This window comes from Mauremys reevesii, linkage group 8, assembly GCF_016161935.1.
Source record: "Mauremys reevesii isolate NIE-2019 linkage group 8, ASM1616193v1, whole genome shotgun sequence".
Lineage (NCBI taxonomy): Eukaryota > Metazoa > Chordata > Testudines > Geoemydidae > Mauremys > Mauremys reevesii.
The window spans coordinates 81,082,993-81,099,448 of record NC_052630.1 but is presented as its reverse complement, the minus strand read 5'-3'; the positions used below and the strand labels follow the sequence as shown (position 1 = coordinate 81,099,448).

At 43.3% G+C, this 16,456-nt stretch overlaps 1 protein-coding gene across 1 annotated transcript in view; it reads right to left on the bottom strand.

Annotated features, from left to right (window-relative positions):
• The window catches only part of LOC120371126 (vitellogenin-2-like), a 38,444-nt gene that overhangs the window by 3,839 nt on the left and 18,149 nt on the right, over positions 1 to 16,456 (bottom strand). Inside the window, exons 21-31 of the mRNA XM_039486669.1 lie at positions 15,750 to 15,978; positions 15,487 to 15,662; positions 10,595 to 11,014; positions 9,204 to 9,254; positions 8,928 to 9,029; positions 7,468 to 7,680; positions 7,225 to 7,367; positions 5,858 to 5,996; positions 4,885 to 5,020; positions 3,363 to 3,549; positions 812 to 906 (exon numbers count right to left, since the gene is read on the bottom strand). Of these exons, the coding sequence (XP_039342603.1) occupies positions 812 to 906; positions 3,363 to 3,549; positions 4,885 to 5,020; positions 5,858 to 5,996; positions 7,225 to 7,367; positions 7,468 to 7,680; positions 8,928 to 9,029; positions 9,204 to 9,254; positions 10,595 to 11,014; positions 15,487 to 15,662; positions 15,750 to 15,978 (1,891 nt within the window). The remainder of the gene's footprint in view (positions 1 to 811; positions 907 to 3,362; positions 3,550 to 4,884; positions 5,021 to 5,857; positions 5,997 to 7,224; positions 7,368 to 7,467; positions 7,681 to 8,927; positions 9,030 to 9,203; positions 9,255 to 10,594; positions 11,015 to 15,486; positions 15,663 to 15,749; positions 15,979 to 16,456) is intronic.

The following is a 16,456-nucleotide window of genomic DNA, read 5'->3' as shown; positions in this document are numbered from 1 at the left end:
TGTACACATTGCTCTGTCACGGTCTGTCTGTCCCCGGCCTACTGCCAATGGAATTCTTATGTAGTGCCGAGGGTCTTGGTCTGGCTCTCCAGATCAGGGTGAATTTTATCCTGAGAAAGCAGCAATGAGTCCTGTGGCACCTTATAGACTAACAGACGTATTGGAGCATGAGCTTTCGTGGGTGAATACCCACTTCATCGGATGCATGTAGTGGAAATTTCCAGGGGCAGGTATATATATACAAGCAAGGAGCAGGCTAGAGATAACGAGATTAGTTCAATCAGGGAGGATGAGGCCCTCTTCTAGCAGTTGAGGTGTGAAAACCAAGGGAGGAGAAACTGGTTCTGTAGTTGGCAAGCCATTCACAGTCTTTGTTTAATCCTGAGCTGATGGTGTCAAATTTGCAGATGAACTGAAGCTCAGCAGTTTCTCTTTGAAGTCTGGTCCTGAAGTTTTTTTGCTGCAGGATTGGTACCTTTAAATCTGCTATTGTGTGTCCAGGGAGATTGAAGTGTTCTCCTACAGGACCCTTTGCTGCTTTTACAGGTGCCACAGGACTCTTTGCTGCTTTTACAGATCCAGACTAACATGGCTACCCCTCTGATACTTTATCCTGAGAGAGATCTGCAGAACCATGTTCTTAAATATTATTCCCCAGCCATGAGTCTGATAATATTGTTGGGTTTAAATTAAAATATTGCTGCTGCATCTATGGGTCTGACCTGCCTGGTGTGGTTCTCCCTCTTTCTTTCTTCTTCAAATATATAGCAGAAAATATTAAATGCAATATAAAATATGCTATGTCACCTACCAGAATTAGATGTGTATGGAAGAATCTCTGCTGGGGTTTGAATACCATTGATCATCAGCTGGATGAGTCCATTTGAAGGATACATGTCAATCTCACTTTAAAAACAGAACAAAATGAGTATAAAGTAGGGGTGGGCAAACTATGGCCCGCAAACTACAGTCCAGCCCAGCAGATGTTTTAATCCAGCCCTCGAGCTCCCACTGGGGAGCGGGCAAGCGGGGACTTGCCTTGTGTGCTGTGACTCTGCGCAGCTCCTGGAAGTATAAGTATGTCTTCCTCCGGCTCCTATGCATAGGGGGCTCCACACGCTGCCCCTGCAGCTCTCATTGGCTAGGAACTGCAATGCGCAGATCTGCCTGGCTGCACCTCCACATAGGAGCCAGAGTAGGGACATGCCGCTGCTTCCAGGAGCTGTCTGAGATAAGCGCCGCCCAGAGCCTGAATCCCTGACCTCCTCCCATGCCTCAACCCCCTCCTGCCCTCCGAACCCCTCGGTCCCAGCCTGGAGCACCCTCCTGCATCCCAAACCCCTCATCCCCAGCCCAACCCCCAAAGCCCGCACCCCCAGCTGGAGCCCTCACCACTCCCCCACACCCCAACCCCCTGTCCCAGCCCGGAGCCCCCTCCCACACTCTGAACTAATTTCTGGCCCTACCCCAGAGCCTGTACCCCCAGCCGCAGCCCTCAACCCCTCCCATACCCCAGCCCCCAATTTAGTGAGCATTCATGACCCACCATACAATTTCCATACCCAGATGTAGCCCTCAGGCCAAAAAGTTTGCCCACCCCTGCTTTAAAGGAATGTTTCCCTTTTGTGCTACTTAACTCACAATTCATAAACACTGTAGCTCTGACCCTGCAGGGTCCTGAGTTCCCTTATCACCCTGAAGTGAAGCACTCCAACACACTATTGGAGCTAAACAGATACTTCTATAATAATTAAAGTGAGTTGATGGTGCTCCACATTCCACAAGAAAATTGGGTTCTCTGTGGCAAACGTATGATCTCTCCGATTATCTGAAAATACTGCGTATTGTAGCATTTTTTCCCAGGAAAAATATGTTTTAAAATTTTATTTAGACATTACATTTACCATAAACAGCTTAATTGCCCCAAAATATTTTAGCAATCATGATACACTGTTCATAATGTTTAAATAATAATTTTTAACAAAGGAGAGTCACAAAACAAAAGACTGTTTCCTTATTAAATTACCACTTTAAAATAAAAAAATGATCTGTAAGAATGGAGATTCATTCACTTTTTTCAAATGTTCACAAATGAGTTCACCACTCCTGAAAGGTGATAGCCTCTTTGAATTCTAGTGAGCGGTAGCCGGAGCCCACCAAACTAAAGGTTCACCCCCATCAGGTGGGAAAGGGACCCTAAGATCCAGGATACAAATGATTACTTGGGACAAAAAATGATACAACCAGGAATGGGCATGCAGGTCAAAGGTGTAAAACAAGGGCACTGTATGGGGACAGCGAGCAGAGAACCCCGGGCAGCACCCACTGCTCTGTGAATGAGTACAAGGAGTTGGTGGATGTTTCCCAGAGGAACTCCTCCAGGATGCATGAAATGACCAGGGAGTGGAAAAAGGCTCCACTGTCGCAGAGAATGCCCCCAGTACAAAAGGTGCTAGACCAGGAGTTTGCAAAATGGGAGTCATGGCCCCTCAGGGGGTCACAAGGTTATTACATGGGGGGTCGTGAGCTGTCAGCCTCCATTCCCAAACCCTGCATCACCTCCAACATTTATAATAATGTTCAATATAAAAAAAGTGTTATTAATTTATAAAGTGGGTCACACTCAGAGGCTTGCTGTGTGAAAGGGGTCACCGTACAAAAGTTTGAGAACTACTGTGCTAGACCAACAGACTTGGAGCCTGCAACCTTTTATTTTGCCACGAAACAGGTACAGCACACTGCAAGCTTCCCTATGCTGCCCCAGTTTATACCTTATACTAGAGGAGACCACCTACATATTAAGGAAATAAAGGACAACTCTCCCATATTGTTTTTTGTGGTACATAATCATACACACATTATAATATCAAACTTTTGTATTACAGTGTACAATTGTGCACAGTTGCTGCTGCAATATAAGACAGTGTGTGTCCTAAATTGACTTGATAATGGCTGTGGAATATTAGGCACCAAATAAGGGGTGGCCTAACAGACTATCTCTAAAATGAGAGAGTAGTTCAATTTCCACATACGTTCAATCTTTGTCCTCCCTGCTGAGATTGTCAAGCAGGATGCTAACTAGTATAATTGCAATCTTTGTACTTGCTCCCTAAGAATTGGACTGAGACAACCAAATAATTTCTCATAGTTTAATGAACAGCTGTTGGGTGGTAAAGATTTTTGGTTAGTACAAACCTCAGTTGCATTTAAAAAAGTGACCTCCAGGTGTAAAGTTCTGGGTTTCTTTCCATTGACTTCAATAGCCATTATCTGCCATTATCAATCTCCATTAACCCTCTAGCTCTCAAATATCCTTGTGATCATCTTAGCATCTAATTGCCACATTCTCTGGAATTACTTACTGACTGGCAAGTTTGATATTGATTGCTTTAAGGTCAGCAGACTCTTCAGCTTGCTTCATCATCACCAGGAATTTCAGTTCTGGGCTACAATCTTGGGCCAAGACATGGTAGCAATTTGCAGGCATCGAGTAGTTGAATTCAACTTCATTGAAGGTTGTGATCGTATTTTGGGAGACTGAACAATGACCTGGAAAAAAAAAAAGCCCACCATTAGTGAGCTTTTTTCATTTAGCTGTTCAAATGTACTAATTGTTTTTTTAATTGTTGGGCCAGTTTCTGCTCTTGCCTACACCAGCATAAATTCAAAATAACCCCACTGTATTGAATAATTTCATATTGGCTCCAGTGTGAGAGCAGCATTTAGCCCATCACTGCACACAAGCGAGCAGAAATATGACCATTATGAATATTGTGAAATAAATTCTGCTCTTATTTGCTCTGGTGCAATCCTATACATTTGGTCTATTGACTTCAGTAACCTTCATGTGATGTAAATGAGAGCAGAATTTATCCCAACATGTTAATAATAATTACCACATCATTGACTTCAGAGGAGTAGCACCAGAAGATGGAGTTCCATGACAGAATATTTGACAGTTTATATGGGTTTATGGATTATGCTGAGTTTTATCAGGATTAGAGCTGGTTAAGAAACAGAAAACAAATGCCTCAGAATGTGAGCATTCTCCCCAACCCACTTTTCACTGAAATGTCATTCTTAGAAATTTTCCTACCAGCTCTAATCAGCTTTGACTTCAGTAAAGTTGCATCATGGGAATTTGTCCCATGGATTTACACTGGTGTAATTGAGAGCAGAATTGGCTCCTATATGTTTTCTTATTAAGTTTCTGTAACAATCGTAGAGACCAATTCTGCAGTCCTCCACAATGAGCCAAATTCAGCTGGGGTACAAATGTATTGACTTCAGATGAATTGTGTCCATTTGCACCAGTGCATAATTTGGCTCTTTCATTGAAGCTTTTACCTGAGAAAGGATCGCACAACTGGGTCCTTAATATTTCATTATTGAAAAAGTAAACCCTTAAAAACACAAATAAAGGAAGTGAGATTATGGCCAAGATTTGCAAAAGTGATTTTGGGTGCCCTTTAAGGAGTCTAAAGCAGGTTGCCCAAACACTGAAGTACTCAGAATGGTTGATCACTTGTAAATCTTGGTCAGACATTCCAATCTAATTTTATCCAGGATTCTTAAGAGATAATGACTCTGACACAAAATAATGTGCAAATTTGGGAGAATGTGTGTTTTTCACTGCTGTCAATGGGCAGACTCAAACCCTAATTTCTGACCTGGATTTGAATATGTTTAGACATTAGTACAACATATGGTACACTGAGCCAAATTCTGCTCTCATTTACACCTGGGCAACCTAGCTCACCTTGATTATAGATGTAAAGTTTTTGTTTGCAGTTCAATTTATTTTTAATACATGTCAAATAATTCCAAGTAATGAAAAAAAATGAGGCTATTAGTGCATGCCTTTGAAGATGATGAATTACTGACCTTTAAGACGGTCAATGACTGAGGATGGTATTTTAGTGAAGAAATTCCAAGCAGGATACTGCAGCACTGAAGTTGATATATGTGGATCTAAAGGGAGTGGCAGTGGAAGACTAATGTCTCGGCCATAAATTGTGAGCTGAAAAGGAAACAGAAACTAGATTAGAATATAGAATATGTCAAATTTCCGTAAAACCAATATTTTTATGGTAATATTCAAAGGGGGCTGTGTTATGCATTATCCTTTCACTGATCGAAATCTACGTGGGTCACAAGTGAAAAGGAACGAAAGTCCCTATTTGTCTACACTACACAATGACTGCACAGGTGCCACATATGAAGTCTCTGGAATAACAAAGGTGATATAGATTAGCTCTGAGGTTCATTAATGGAACTCTTTGAGGAAACATATACCATAGATCCCCACTGCCCAAATGGCTTGGGACCTGTTTACACGAGAGACAAACTCCCCAGATCAGTACTACCAGAGTCAAGATCAGTGAAGCCTCAACTGGAGCTACATCATTTTGAAAGGGCTACTGGTAGCACATTATCTGTCAGGGGTCCTCAACAGTAATTTTGTCTCTCTGTTTTTGACCCAACAGAGCCTGGATTTGTCAACCTTCCAAGCATGCTGTCCTCTTCCCGGAGATTTGGGGAGGAGGTACTCTGAAGGCTGAACTGTTTTTTATTAGTTAGTTGTTTGTTTGCTTGTTTATGTATTTGTTATGCTGGCTCTATTTTATTTGCTGATTTGTTTTTTATCCATTAGAGTAGGGAAAAGTCAATTACAAGATATTTTTATTATGAAACAAAATTATGTAAAAGCACCAAGAGCATGGAATGGGAGTTTATTCCTGTTTTTATAAACTGAAAAAAATATTTGTGGCTCAAGCCAAAACTCTCAACCTTCAATTTCGTGAGCACTAAATTCTCTGGCAAACCTTTTTAAAAAACAAAAATGTAAAATATTTACATCAGGTAGCTTGAGAGCAACATCACAGGTTCTTGGAGAAGTTAGAGCCATAACCAGAGTAGCCTGTTGAGAGGGATTGTTCTGTTCCCTTTGGGAAAATCCAAGCATATATGCTACTGCTGGAACAAATGTGTAAAACCTGGAAGACGGAATAAGTGATTTAATTGATTTTCTCTGGAGAGTTTTATTTAAATTCCATTCATACTGAAACACTCATAATGAAGTAAATGCTGTTTTTGGCATCTGTCAGAGAGCAAGCCTGTCACCGAGCAGTGTGTGTGAGTATGTGGTACTGTGCAGGGCAGGAGAGGCAGCAGTATCAGGACACTGAAAATTGCTACTGAATTCAGGAAGCCGCATGGCAGCATGCAGTAACCAGGATGGGATAGCCAAGCAGTGTTAAAGACATTCAGTGTTGAAAATTGGACATCCCCAGTCCATTAAATACCTAAAAACCAGACAGCTTGTTATTAAAGCCCCAATATGTGTTAACAGGATCCATTAGCATGAGCCCTTATGCTCACTTGGATTCTCACTGTGAAGAGATGAGGACCTCATCATCAGTCCCTATTATAGGTTTGGGGACTGAATAAGCAATAAAAAAAATTGCCTCAAAACAAGTGTTGCCTCCAAAAGAATAAGAATGAACTCTGTTATACTCAGTTCCCTGTTCATCCTCCACAATAAGTGCATGTATTGTACATGAAAAAATGCATTCAGAACAGAATTGTCCAGGTATTCCACTGGATAGTTTCTATCTAGGGTAGCAAGAGCAGATATCAGTCTTTCCAAGTAATCCAACCTAGTTTAAACTATGTTCTCCTCAAGCATCTGGTGGTAATCTGTTAACCAGGCAGCTACTATCCCAGTGTCTCTAACTAACATGTACATGTATGTATTTAGGTATCAAGAGAAGTTGCCATCTGTGTGTCTCCATATTGGACAACACTGATAAAAAAACAAACAAACAAAAAAACCAGTAGTGTGGCTGTGAACCCATAAGAGAAACCTATTCTGAATCTAGCATCGTACAGTTTTCTTATAATCACTGCCACATTAATGTATTCTAATTAGTATGTAATGAACTTTGTGTTTCAAATAGACCTATTGTGCTGCTCTAAGAGAGACGCATGCTAAGGATTACACTCAAACAAAAGTGAATTGGAGACTAAATAAAACAGGAGAGACCAATGTGTGGTCTGATCCTATGAAAATTTCCACATTCAGGACTTTTGCCTGTGTAGGAACTGCAGGATTGTGCCTCTAATTGTCGAACGCTCATTGCTGAATATGCATTCTCCCAGTTTGATTATGCTGTAAAATAAGGAAAGAATTTAGATTTAAAAAAATGATGAGTCAGATCTCACCATCTTGCAGCTATTTTGATTCTTGAAGGAACTTTAGACCACTCTAGCTTGATCTGTGTGGCTGGGTAATCAGCAAATTGGCCAGTTACAACTTTTCCATCAATCCTGTAGTCCTGGCAATCCTGGCCCCATTTTAGATAACTCTAAGAGAGAGGAATCATTAATTTTATTTTAAATGTGAATATAAATATAAAATATAAATATAAAACATTTACTGTTGGTCAGATTATGTTTGAACCTTACCACTGCTTTGTAAGAATTTACTATTGAAGCATCAGCGCAGAGTTTCCATATACTTGATTCTGAGATGTTTGACACAAACACTTGTATCCTGGGTGTGGTGGAGTGTAAGTCTGTGTACAACACAAGCTGGAAGCCTGCCAGCTTTCTGTCATTTCCAATAGCACGAAGAATAACAGCCAGTATTGGAGGTGTACTGTCTCCCAGGAATTTAGGCTAAAGTCACAGGAGAAAAAGTCAGTTGAAACATTTTTAAAAGTAAAGTAAAGTACTACACTGAATGTCAGATAAATTAATATTTGTTAAAGGAATGGTCTTTATTAAAAAAAACATGCTATGTACAGTACTCAGCAGAATCCTATCCAGAAATACAGTGAAATCCTTTAAGCATGTGATCCAGCTCCATTGAAGTCATTGGGAGTTTTGCCATTGATTTCCAGGAGAGCAGGATCAAATCTTGAACAAGTAAAACAATAATGGAAAAAATCTTTTACAAGAGCAATTTCAGTGTACCCAAAGGAAACATGGAATTAAATGTGACCTGACAAAGAACAGATCTTTTAGATTAACAAGCTTTGGGGTTGAGCCTGCATTCTTTATTCATTCAAAACTCATAATGACATCAAAGAGCACATGATCAGATTCTTTCATTGTACCAAACTGAAATTTAGTTAATAAATAACTGCCTTCTTAAACAAATACATTTTAACTTTTAAAACCATATTCATTTATATCAACAAACAGATCTGTTCAGCATATTTACACTGCACAGAGAAAACATATTCATTAAGGTCCAGATTCTCTCTGTCATTCTTACATAGTGTAGTACCTGACTATGCACAAAAAATTCCAAAAGTCCCTAAGTCCCATTAACTTTCAGTGGAACATAGGTTCCTAAATGCCTGTGTCACTTTTGAAGATAGGACTTTGGCTCCTAAATCACTTAGGTACTTTTGAAAATTTTACCCATGGCCTTGTTGACATGAATGGAACAACCTGCAGAGAAAGGCACTACTAAGCATGCATCAGGACATCAGAATCAGGACCTAAGCAGTACAGGATGCAATCCGCTGACAACACCAACCAGAAATTGCTAGAGGTCTGAGTCAGATACTTTCATATATGTTGAGTAGCACTTCACAAGTGGTCCCATTTATTTTAATGGGACTACTCACTTAGTAATGCACTATTCATCATGTGTAAGCATATCTGTTAGGTTCAGTTATCCCACCCTTATTGGACATAGTAGTAAGAGCTATTCAGTGACAACCCAAGGCACAGTACTTCTATACTGGTAAGAAAGAGTTATATGTAGACTCATAATAATTTTTATATTATTTAATATAATAACTCACTAATTATATCTTTCCTTTAACTAATATCAGAATTTTACAATAGATGGAAATCCGTGGCAGTGTTGACAAAGTTTTCACCTGCTTTTGTTTCTTGTTGAAAACACCCACCTGAGCACTTCCTCTGTAGCTGCCTTCATCACTACTCTCAAAAGAACTAGAACTGGAGGAAGAAGAGCTACTGCTGCTGCTTGGGACTTTCTTTCTTGGATACTGCAACAATTGAAGAATCATCCTTAATCAAGTGACTTACCAAGACAGTTCACAGAAAGTGGTTCCACAAGTTATTTTTAACACTTTTCTTCTCAGTGGACCAAATCCTGCTCCCCCTCCCCGAAGTCAATGAAACCAGTGTTTGGCCCTGCATGCACAGAGTAGAAAATTTACCTGTTCTCTGTGTGCCGACATGAACCGATACTGATAAATTTCTGGATCAGCCTGTGAAAATAAACAAGAAGTGGAAGTAACTCCCATAAAAGCTGCTTTGGGTTACTGCTCGAAAAGGTGCAGTACAAAATATGGCAAAATATTAGATAAGAATTTCAGTAATAAAATATACGCAACACTCAAATCTGAATGACTCGGAGAATCTCAGAAGTTACAGATGGAAAAGATCTATATTAGATCACCTAATCTATCACCATGATGGCAGAGAGCAATCATAGAATATCAGGGTTGGAAGGGACCTCAGGGGGTCATCTAGTCCAACCCTCTGCTCAAAGCAGGACCAATTCCCAACTAAATCATCCCAGTCAGGGCTTTGTCAAGCCTGACCTTAAAAACCTCTAAGGAAGGAGATTCCACCACCTCCCTAGGTAAACCCTTCCAGTGCTTCACCACCCTCCTAGTGAAAAGTTTTTCCTAATATCCAACCTAAACCTCCCCCACTGCAACTTGAGGCCATTCCTCCTTGTTCTGTCATCTGCTACCACTGAGAACAGTCTAGATCCATCCTCTTTGGAACTCTCTTTCAGGTAGTTGAAAGCAGCTATCAAATCCCCCCTCATTCTTCTCTTCTGCAGACTAAACAATCCCAGTTCCCTCAGCCTCTCCTCATAAGTCATGTGCTCCAGACCCCTAATCATTTTTGTTGCCCTCTGCTGGACTCTTTCCAATTTTTCCATATCCTTCTTGTAGTGTGGGGCCCAAAACTGGACACAGTACTCCAGATGAGGCCTCACCAATGCCAAATAGAGGGGAATGATCACGTCCCTCGATCTGTTGGCAGTGCTCCTACTTATATACAGTCCAAAATGCCATTAGCCTTCTTGGCAACAAGGACACACTGTTGACTCATATCCAGCTTCTCGTCTACTGTAACCCCTAGGTTCTTTTCTGCAGAACTGCTGCCTAGCCACTCGGTCCCTAGTCTGTAGCAGTGCATGGGATCTTCTGTCCTAAGTGCAGGACTCTGCACTTGTCCTTGTTAAACCTCATCAGATTTCTTTTGGCCCACTCCTCTAATTTGTACAATATATTTTTATTACTTTGCCCAGTGCTCCATATGCTTCTAGTTTCCAGCCATTGTATAAACAGAGAAGTAAAAGTAAATTGTACTAGTACCACTGGACTCTCTGGGTCTAATTCTGCCCTCGATTATGTGAGTGTAACGCTCGTTCACGTCAATGAAGTTACTCCTGTGACAGGGCAGAATCGGTCCCTATATCATTCATTCATAATGCATAATTTCTTGATTTATGATAACAAAGTGCATCAAGTAACATCATTATTACCAGAAATATAATTCATACAGACCTGAAAGAGTCTGAATGAGTTACCTGCTGTTTGGAAAACTCGCTTTCACTGCTGCTGCTACAGCTCCTCACTGGTGTGTCACTTTTCCCTTGCTGTTCTTTGTTTGCAGCATGATCCTCTTCACTGCTACTACAGCTTCTGCTGTTACTACTGTCACTGCTACTGCTGCTGCTGCTGTCACTGCTGCTGCTGCCACCACGACTACTACTGCTGCTGCTTCCTTCCCTTTGTCTAGGTTGCCATGTTTTGTCTTTCATGTCCGTATTCCTGTGTTTGTCACCAACAGAAGAGGAGGAGGAGGAGGAAGATGATGATGAGGACGATGATGAGGGTGAGCTGGATTGATACTTAGCAGCTGGATCTGTGCTAATTTCTGCAATTTTGGCTTTATCTTTCTTGGCGGCCTGCTTCTTAAGGTGCTGATGTACACTTCTGTTTGCAGCCTGCAAGTCCAATCAAATGTTACTTCGAAGAATTATATCAGTTACCGAGAATCATTTTCCTATCATAGTCAGTGCAATGTTATTGAATTTAAAGCCACTTGCATGTTCTTGACTTTCCAGGAATAATAGCTTCATTGCTTTGGGAATTATATATTATGTGTCACGAGGAAAACATTCAGGCCTCCTGTACCCCTATGTTGGAAACAATCCATCTAAGGCAGTGTTTCCCAAACTTGGGACACCGCTTGTGTAGGGAAAGCCCCTGGCAGGCCGGGCCGGTTTGTTTACCTGCCCCGTCCGCAGGTTCAGCCGATTGTGGCTTCCACTTGCTGTGGTTCACTGCTCCAGGCCAATGGGAGCTGCTGGAAGCAGCGGCCAGTACGTCCCTCAGCCCGCGCTGCTTCCAGCAGCTCCCATTGGCCTGGAGCGGCGAACCGCGGCCACTGGGAACCGTGATTGGCCAAACCTGCGGATGGGGCAGGTAAATAAACTGGCCCAGCCTGCCAGGGGCTTTCCCTACACAAGCAGCATCCCAAGTTTGGGAAATACTGATCTAGGGAACAGGAGATTTAATGATTCTTCCTCCAAATCATTTGGCAGGGTTAGCCCTGCCTCTTGACGAACCGGGCACATTACCCCATAAACCTAGCTTTTCAGATGCAGGATATCCACAGGACACAGGAGAAGCTTTCTGAAGGCCCAAGATCTCCACACTGCTCCCTTGGCTCCCATCCTCCTTTGTAGCACAGCTCCCTCCAGGGTCTAGTCAATTTCACATTCTGTATCTCATCATATACTAGCACAATGCTGCAATGTTTGCATTGTAAACACTGAGAGGGAAGGTTTCATATAGAATCTGGAAGGGATCTTGGGAGGTCATCTAGTCCAGTCCCCTGCACTTGTGGCAGGATTAATTATCTAGGCCATTCCTGACAGGTGTTTGTCTAACCTGCTATTAAAAATCTCCAGTGATGGAGATCCCACAACCTCCCTTGCCAATTTATTCCAGTGCTTACCCACCCTGACAGTGAGAAAGTTTTTCGTAATATCCAACCTAAACCTCCTTTGCTGCAATTTAAGCCCATTGCTTCTTGTCCTATACTCAGAGGTTAAGAAAAATAATTTTTCTTCCTCCTCCTTGTAATAACCTTTTATGTACTTGAAAACTGTTATGTCCCCCCCGCCCTAGTCTTCTCTTTTCCAGACTAAACAAACCCATTTTTTTTCAATCTTCCCTCATAGATCATGTTTTCTAGATCTTTAATAATTTTTGTGGTTCTTCTCTGGATTCTCTCCAATTTGTCCACATCCTTTCCGAAATGTGGCACCCAGAACAGGACACAATACTCCAGTTGAGGCCTAATCAGTGTGGAGTAGAGCAGAAGAATTACTTCTTGTGTCTTGCTTACAACACTCCTGCTAATACATCCCAGAATGTTGTTCACTTTTTTGCAACAGCGTTACACTGTTGACTCATATTTAGCTTGTGATCCACTATGACCCCAGATCCCCTTCCGCAGTACTCTTTCCTAGGCAGTCATTTCCCATTTTATATGTGTGCAACTGACTGTTCTTTCCTAAATGGAGTACTTTGCATTTGTCCTTATTGAATTTCATCCTATTTACTTCAGACCATTTCTCCAGTTTGTCCAGATCATTTTGAATTTTAATCTTATCCGCCAAAGCACTTGCAACCCCACCCAGCTTGGTATTGTCCGCAAACTTTATAAGTGTACTCTCTATGCCATTATTTAAATCAGGGGTCAGCAACCTTTCAGAAGTGGTGTGCAGAGTCTTCATTTATTCACTTTAATTTAGGTTTCGCGTGCCGGTAATACATTTTAACGTTTTTTAGAAGGTCTCTCTCTATAAGTCTATATATTATATAACTAAACTATTGGTGTATGTAAAGTAAACAAAGTTTTCAAAATGTTTAAGAATCTTCATTTAAAATTAAATTAAAATGCTGATCTTACGCCGCTGGCCCGCTCAGCCCGCTGCCAGCCTGGGGTTCCATTCAGCTAGGCCGGCAGCGGGCTGAGCGGGGCCTGGGGCCGGGACCCCGGCTGGCAAGGGGCCGACAGCCAGAACCTCAGACCGGCAGCAGGCTGAGCGTCTCAGCCTGCTGCCACTCAGTCCGCTGCCGGTCTGGGGTTCTGTCCGCCAACTCCTGCCAGCCAAGGTCCCGGCTGCTGATCCTGCTCTGCCCGCTGCCAGTCTGGGTTCCCGGCCCTGCCCACATAGAGTGGGTACCTACCTTCTCCCTGGTTCTGGCCCATTCTCTTCCTCTCTCTCTGCACTGAGCTGAGGGTGGGAGTGCACTGAGCACAGGGCTGGGGGTGAAGGAGAAGGCTGGGGGTTGGGGTGTAGGGTCTGACCAGGAGCTAGAATGAGGGAGGGGACTCAGGGTTGGGGCAGGAGGTTTGGGTGTGGAGCACTTACCTGGGCAGTTGCCATTTGGTGTGAGGGGTGCAGATGGGAATGTGGGGAGTGGGTGCAGGAGCTTCTGTTTGGTGCTCAGGGTGGGGATGGGGATGTGGGGGGTTCAAGAGTCAGGGCATAGGGTGTGGGGGGGATGGGTATGTGTGGGGGTGCAGGAGTCAGGGCAAGAGGATGGTGGTATGTGAGAAGGGTGCAGGAGTCAGGGCAGAGGGCTGGGGGCATGTGAGGGGGTGCTGGAGTCAGGGCTGGGGTCGTGGGGGTGCAGGGGTCAGGGCAGGGGGCTGGGTGTGTGTGAGGAGGTGCACAGGTCAGGGCAGGGGTGTGGGGAGTGCAGGGCAGAGGGGTGAGGGGGTGGAGGGGGTTCAGGAGTCAGGGCAGGGGGCTGAGGGTGTGGGCTGGAGTCATGAGGATGCTCCCAGCCCCCTGCACTGAGCAGCTCATGGCAGGGGGCTGGAGGGGATATGCCCTGATTCCACCCTCCTTCCCCAAGGCCCCATCCCTGCCCCCGCCTCTTCTCTGGAGCAGCGAGCACACTGCAGCTGTGTTTCCAGATCCGCTTCTCCCCCTCTCTCTCCCCCGCCTCCCTCCAGGGCCATCAGCTGTTGGGCCGCAGGGAGGGGGAGAAGAGGGGCAGGAACCCAGCAGGCTGGGCGAAGAGGTGGGGGAGGAGGGAGCTTGGCTGCCAGTGGAGGCTGCCCTGCAGCAGTAGCTGGCAGGACCAAGCTTCTGCCCCCTGCCCCCGCAGGAGAGAGTAGTGGGGGGGGGGGGAGAAGAGCAGGTTGGGCCAGGCAGGATTTTTAATGGCACGCTGCTGCCTGCTGGGGTCCCAGCCGTCGGCCCCGCCCAGCCTGCTGCCAGCCTGGGTTCGGCAGCGGGCTGAGCGGCGCTGGCGGCTGGGACCCCGGCAGGCAGCAGTGTGCCATTAAAAATCAGCTCGCGTGCCGTCTTTGGCACGCGTGCCATAGGTTGCCGACCCCTGATTTAAATAATTGATGAAGATATTGAACAGAACCAGACCCAGAATTGATCCCTGCGGGACCCCACTCAATATGCGCTTCCAGACTGACTGTGAACCACTGATAACTACTCTCTGGGAACAGTTTTCCAACCAGTTTTGCACCCACCTTATAGTAGTTCAATCTAGGTTGCATTTCCATAGTTTGTTTATGAGAAGGTCATGTGAGACAGTATCAAAAACTTTACTAAAGTCAAGATATACCACGTCTACCACTTCCCTCCATCCACAAGGCTTGTTACCCTGTCAAAGAATGCTATCAGGTTGGTTTGACATGATTTGTTTTTGACAAATCCATGCCAACTGTTACTTATCACCTTATTATCTTCTAGATTTTTGCAAATTGATTGCTTAATTATTTGCTCCATTATCTTTTCGGGTACAGAAGTTAAGCTGACTGGTCTGTAATTCCCCAGATTGTCCTTATTTCCCTTTTTATAGATGGGCACTTAATTTGCTCTTTTCCAGTCTTCTGGAATCTCTCCTGTCTTCCATGACTTCTCAAAGATAATTGCTAATGGCTCAGATATCTCCTCAGTCAGCTCCTTGAGTATTCTAGGATGCATTTCATCAGGCCCTGGTGACTTAAGGACATCTAATTTGTCCAAGTAATTTTTAACTTGTTCTTTCCCTATTTTAACCTCTTCCGATCCTATCTCATTTTCACTGGCATTCACTATGTTAGACATCAAATCACGACCAACCTTGGTGAAAACCGAAACAAACGACAAACAACTTCTTTATTTGAAATGTAATAATAAGATACTGAATAGGTCTGATTTGATTAGGCTTTTAACTCTTATTTCCTTCCTTTTTAGTTTAACAACCTAAACAACCTGACACTGTTCCTGCAGCATATACTTTTCTTACCCTTTAGACAATATTTACAGTTCTAACTAAATCAAACTCTGGTTTTTTTTCTGCAGCTTTCCCTCTAATTTTGTAGGACCATTTATTTTGTTTTGGGATTTTTTGTTGTTGTTCAATTATCTTTCATTTCAAACAAGTCAATTACCTTAAATATACTTTCAATTCCTAGGATCTTCTTCAGTTTTCTTTGAACCACGTCATCTGGAGTTGAATCATCATCTTCCTCTGACACTGGGGTTACCAGCTGGATTATTCTGAAAGCTGCTCTGGATCCTGCCTGAATCTCCAGCTGTATTTTGTCAATAGCAGCATCTGTATGGACTAAACACCAGACACATTCATTAAGGGATATATTGCTTTAGTTGTACTGATATGGATAAACAGAAATTTTTGTGCATAATACGATACCTGGTTTCAAAACTAATTTGATTTCATGCTGTCCAACCAATCTGTATAGAAATGTATCTTTTAAGAAAGCAGCATCTCGTAATCGCAGATTAAGGCAGGTTTGGCAACCCAAACTATGTAATTTGCTACAAAAGACTCGTGCATAAGATCTTCCTCTAGCTCTGTGGTGAAATTCTTCTTCTGGGCCAGAAGAATATTTCTCAGACATCCCGCCAGAAGCTGTTCTTTGCTGCATTAAACAGAAACATGGCATATTTAAGGGGAATTGGAGGGGGAGCAAAAGCGACTCAAAAGCTGGTGCAGGACTCCCAAGCAGCAGCTGGCTCCCTTTTAAAGGGGATTCCCAGCATGAAGGGCACTTAGAAAAGCAGAGCCTGGGACTCTGTTACCATTTGCACTGATTCCCACAGGGCTTGGGAAGCAAAATGCACATCCTGCTTCCTGCCCTCACCATCCTGCCTCAGGCCTACACCTTCCACGTGGATCTGGTGTCCCAGGGAAGCCTCTCCATGGGGTACTGGGAAGAGGAAGAAAGCCCCATGGATATGGATGATACCTCTTACTGTGAAGAAACAGCCAGATCTGCACACTTAGAATCTACTCTGCACAGAAATGAGAGGAATGAGCAGACCAAGAGTAAGAATTCCATCACTTGGCCCATTACATTCTACTGCAGCAATGTATATGAAGACTGATTTTAAATGGTC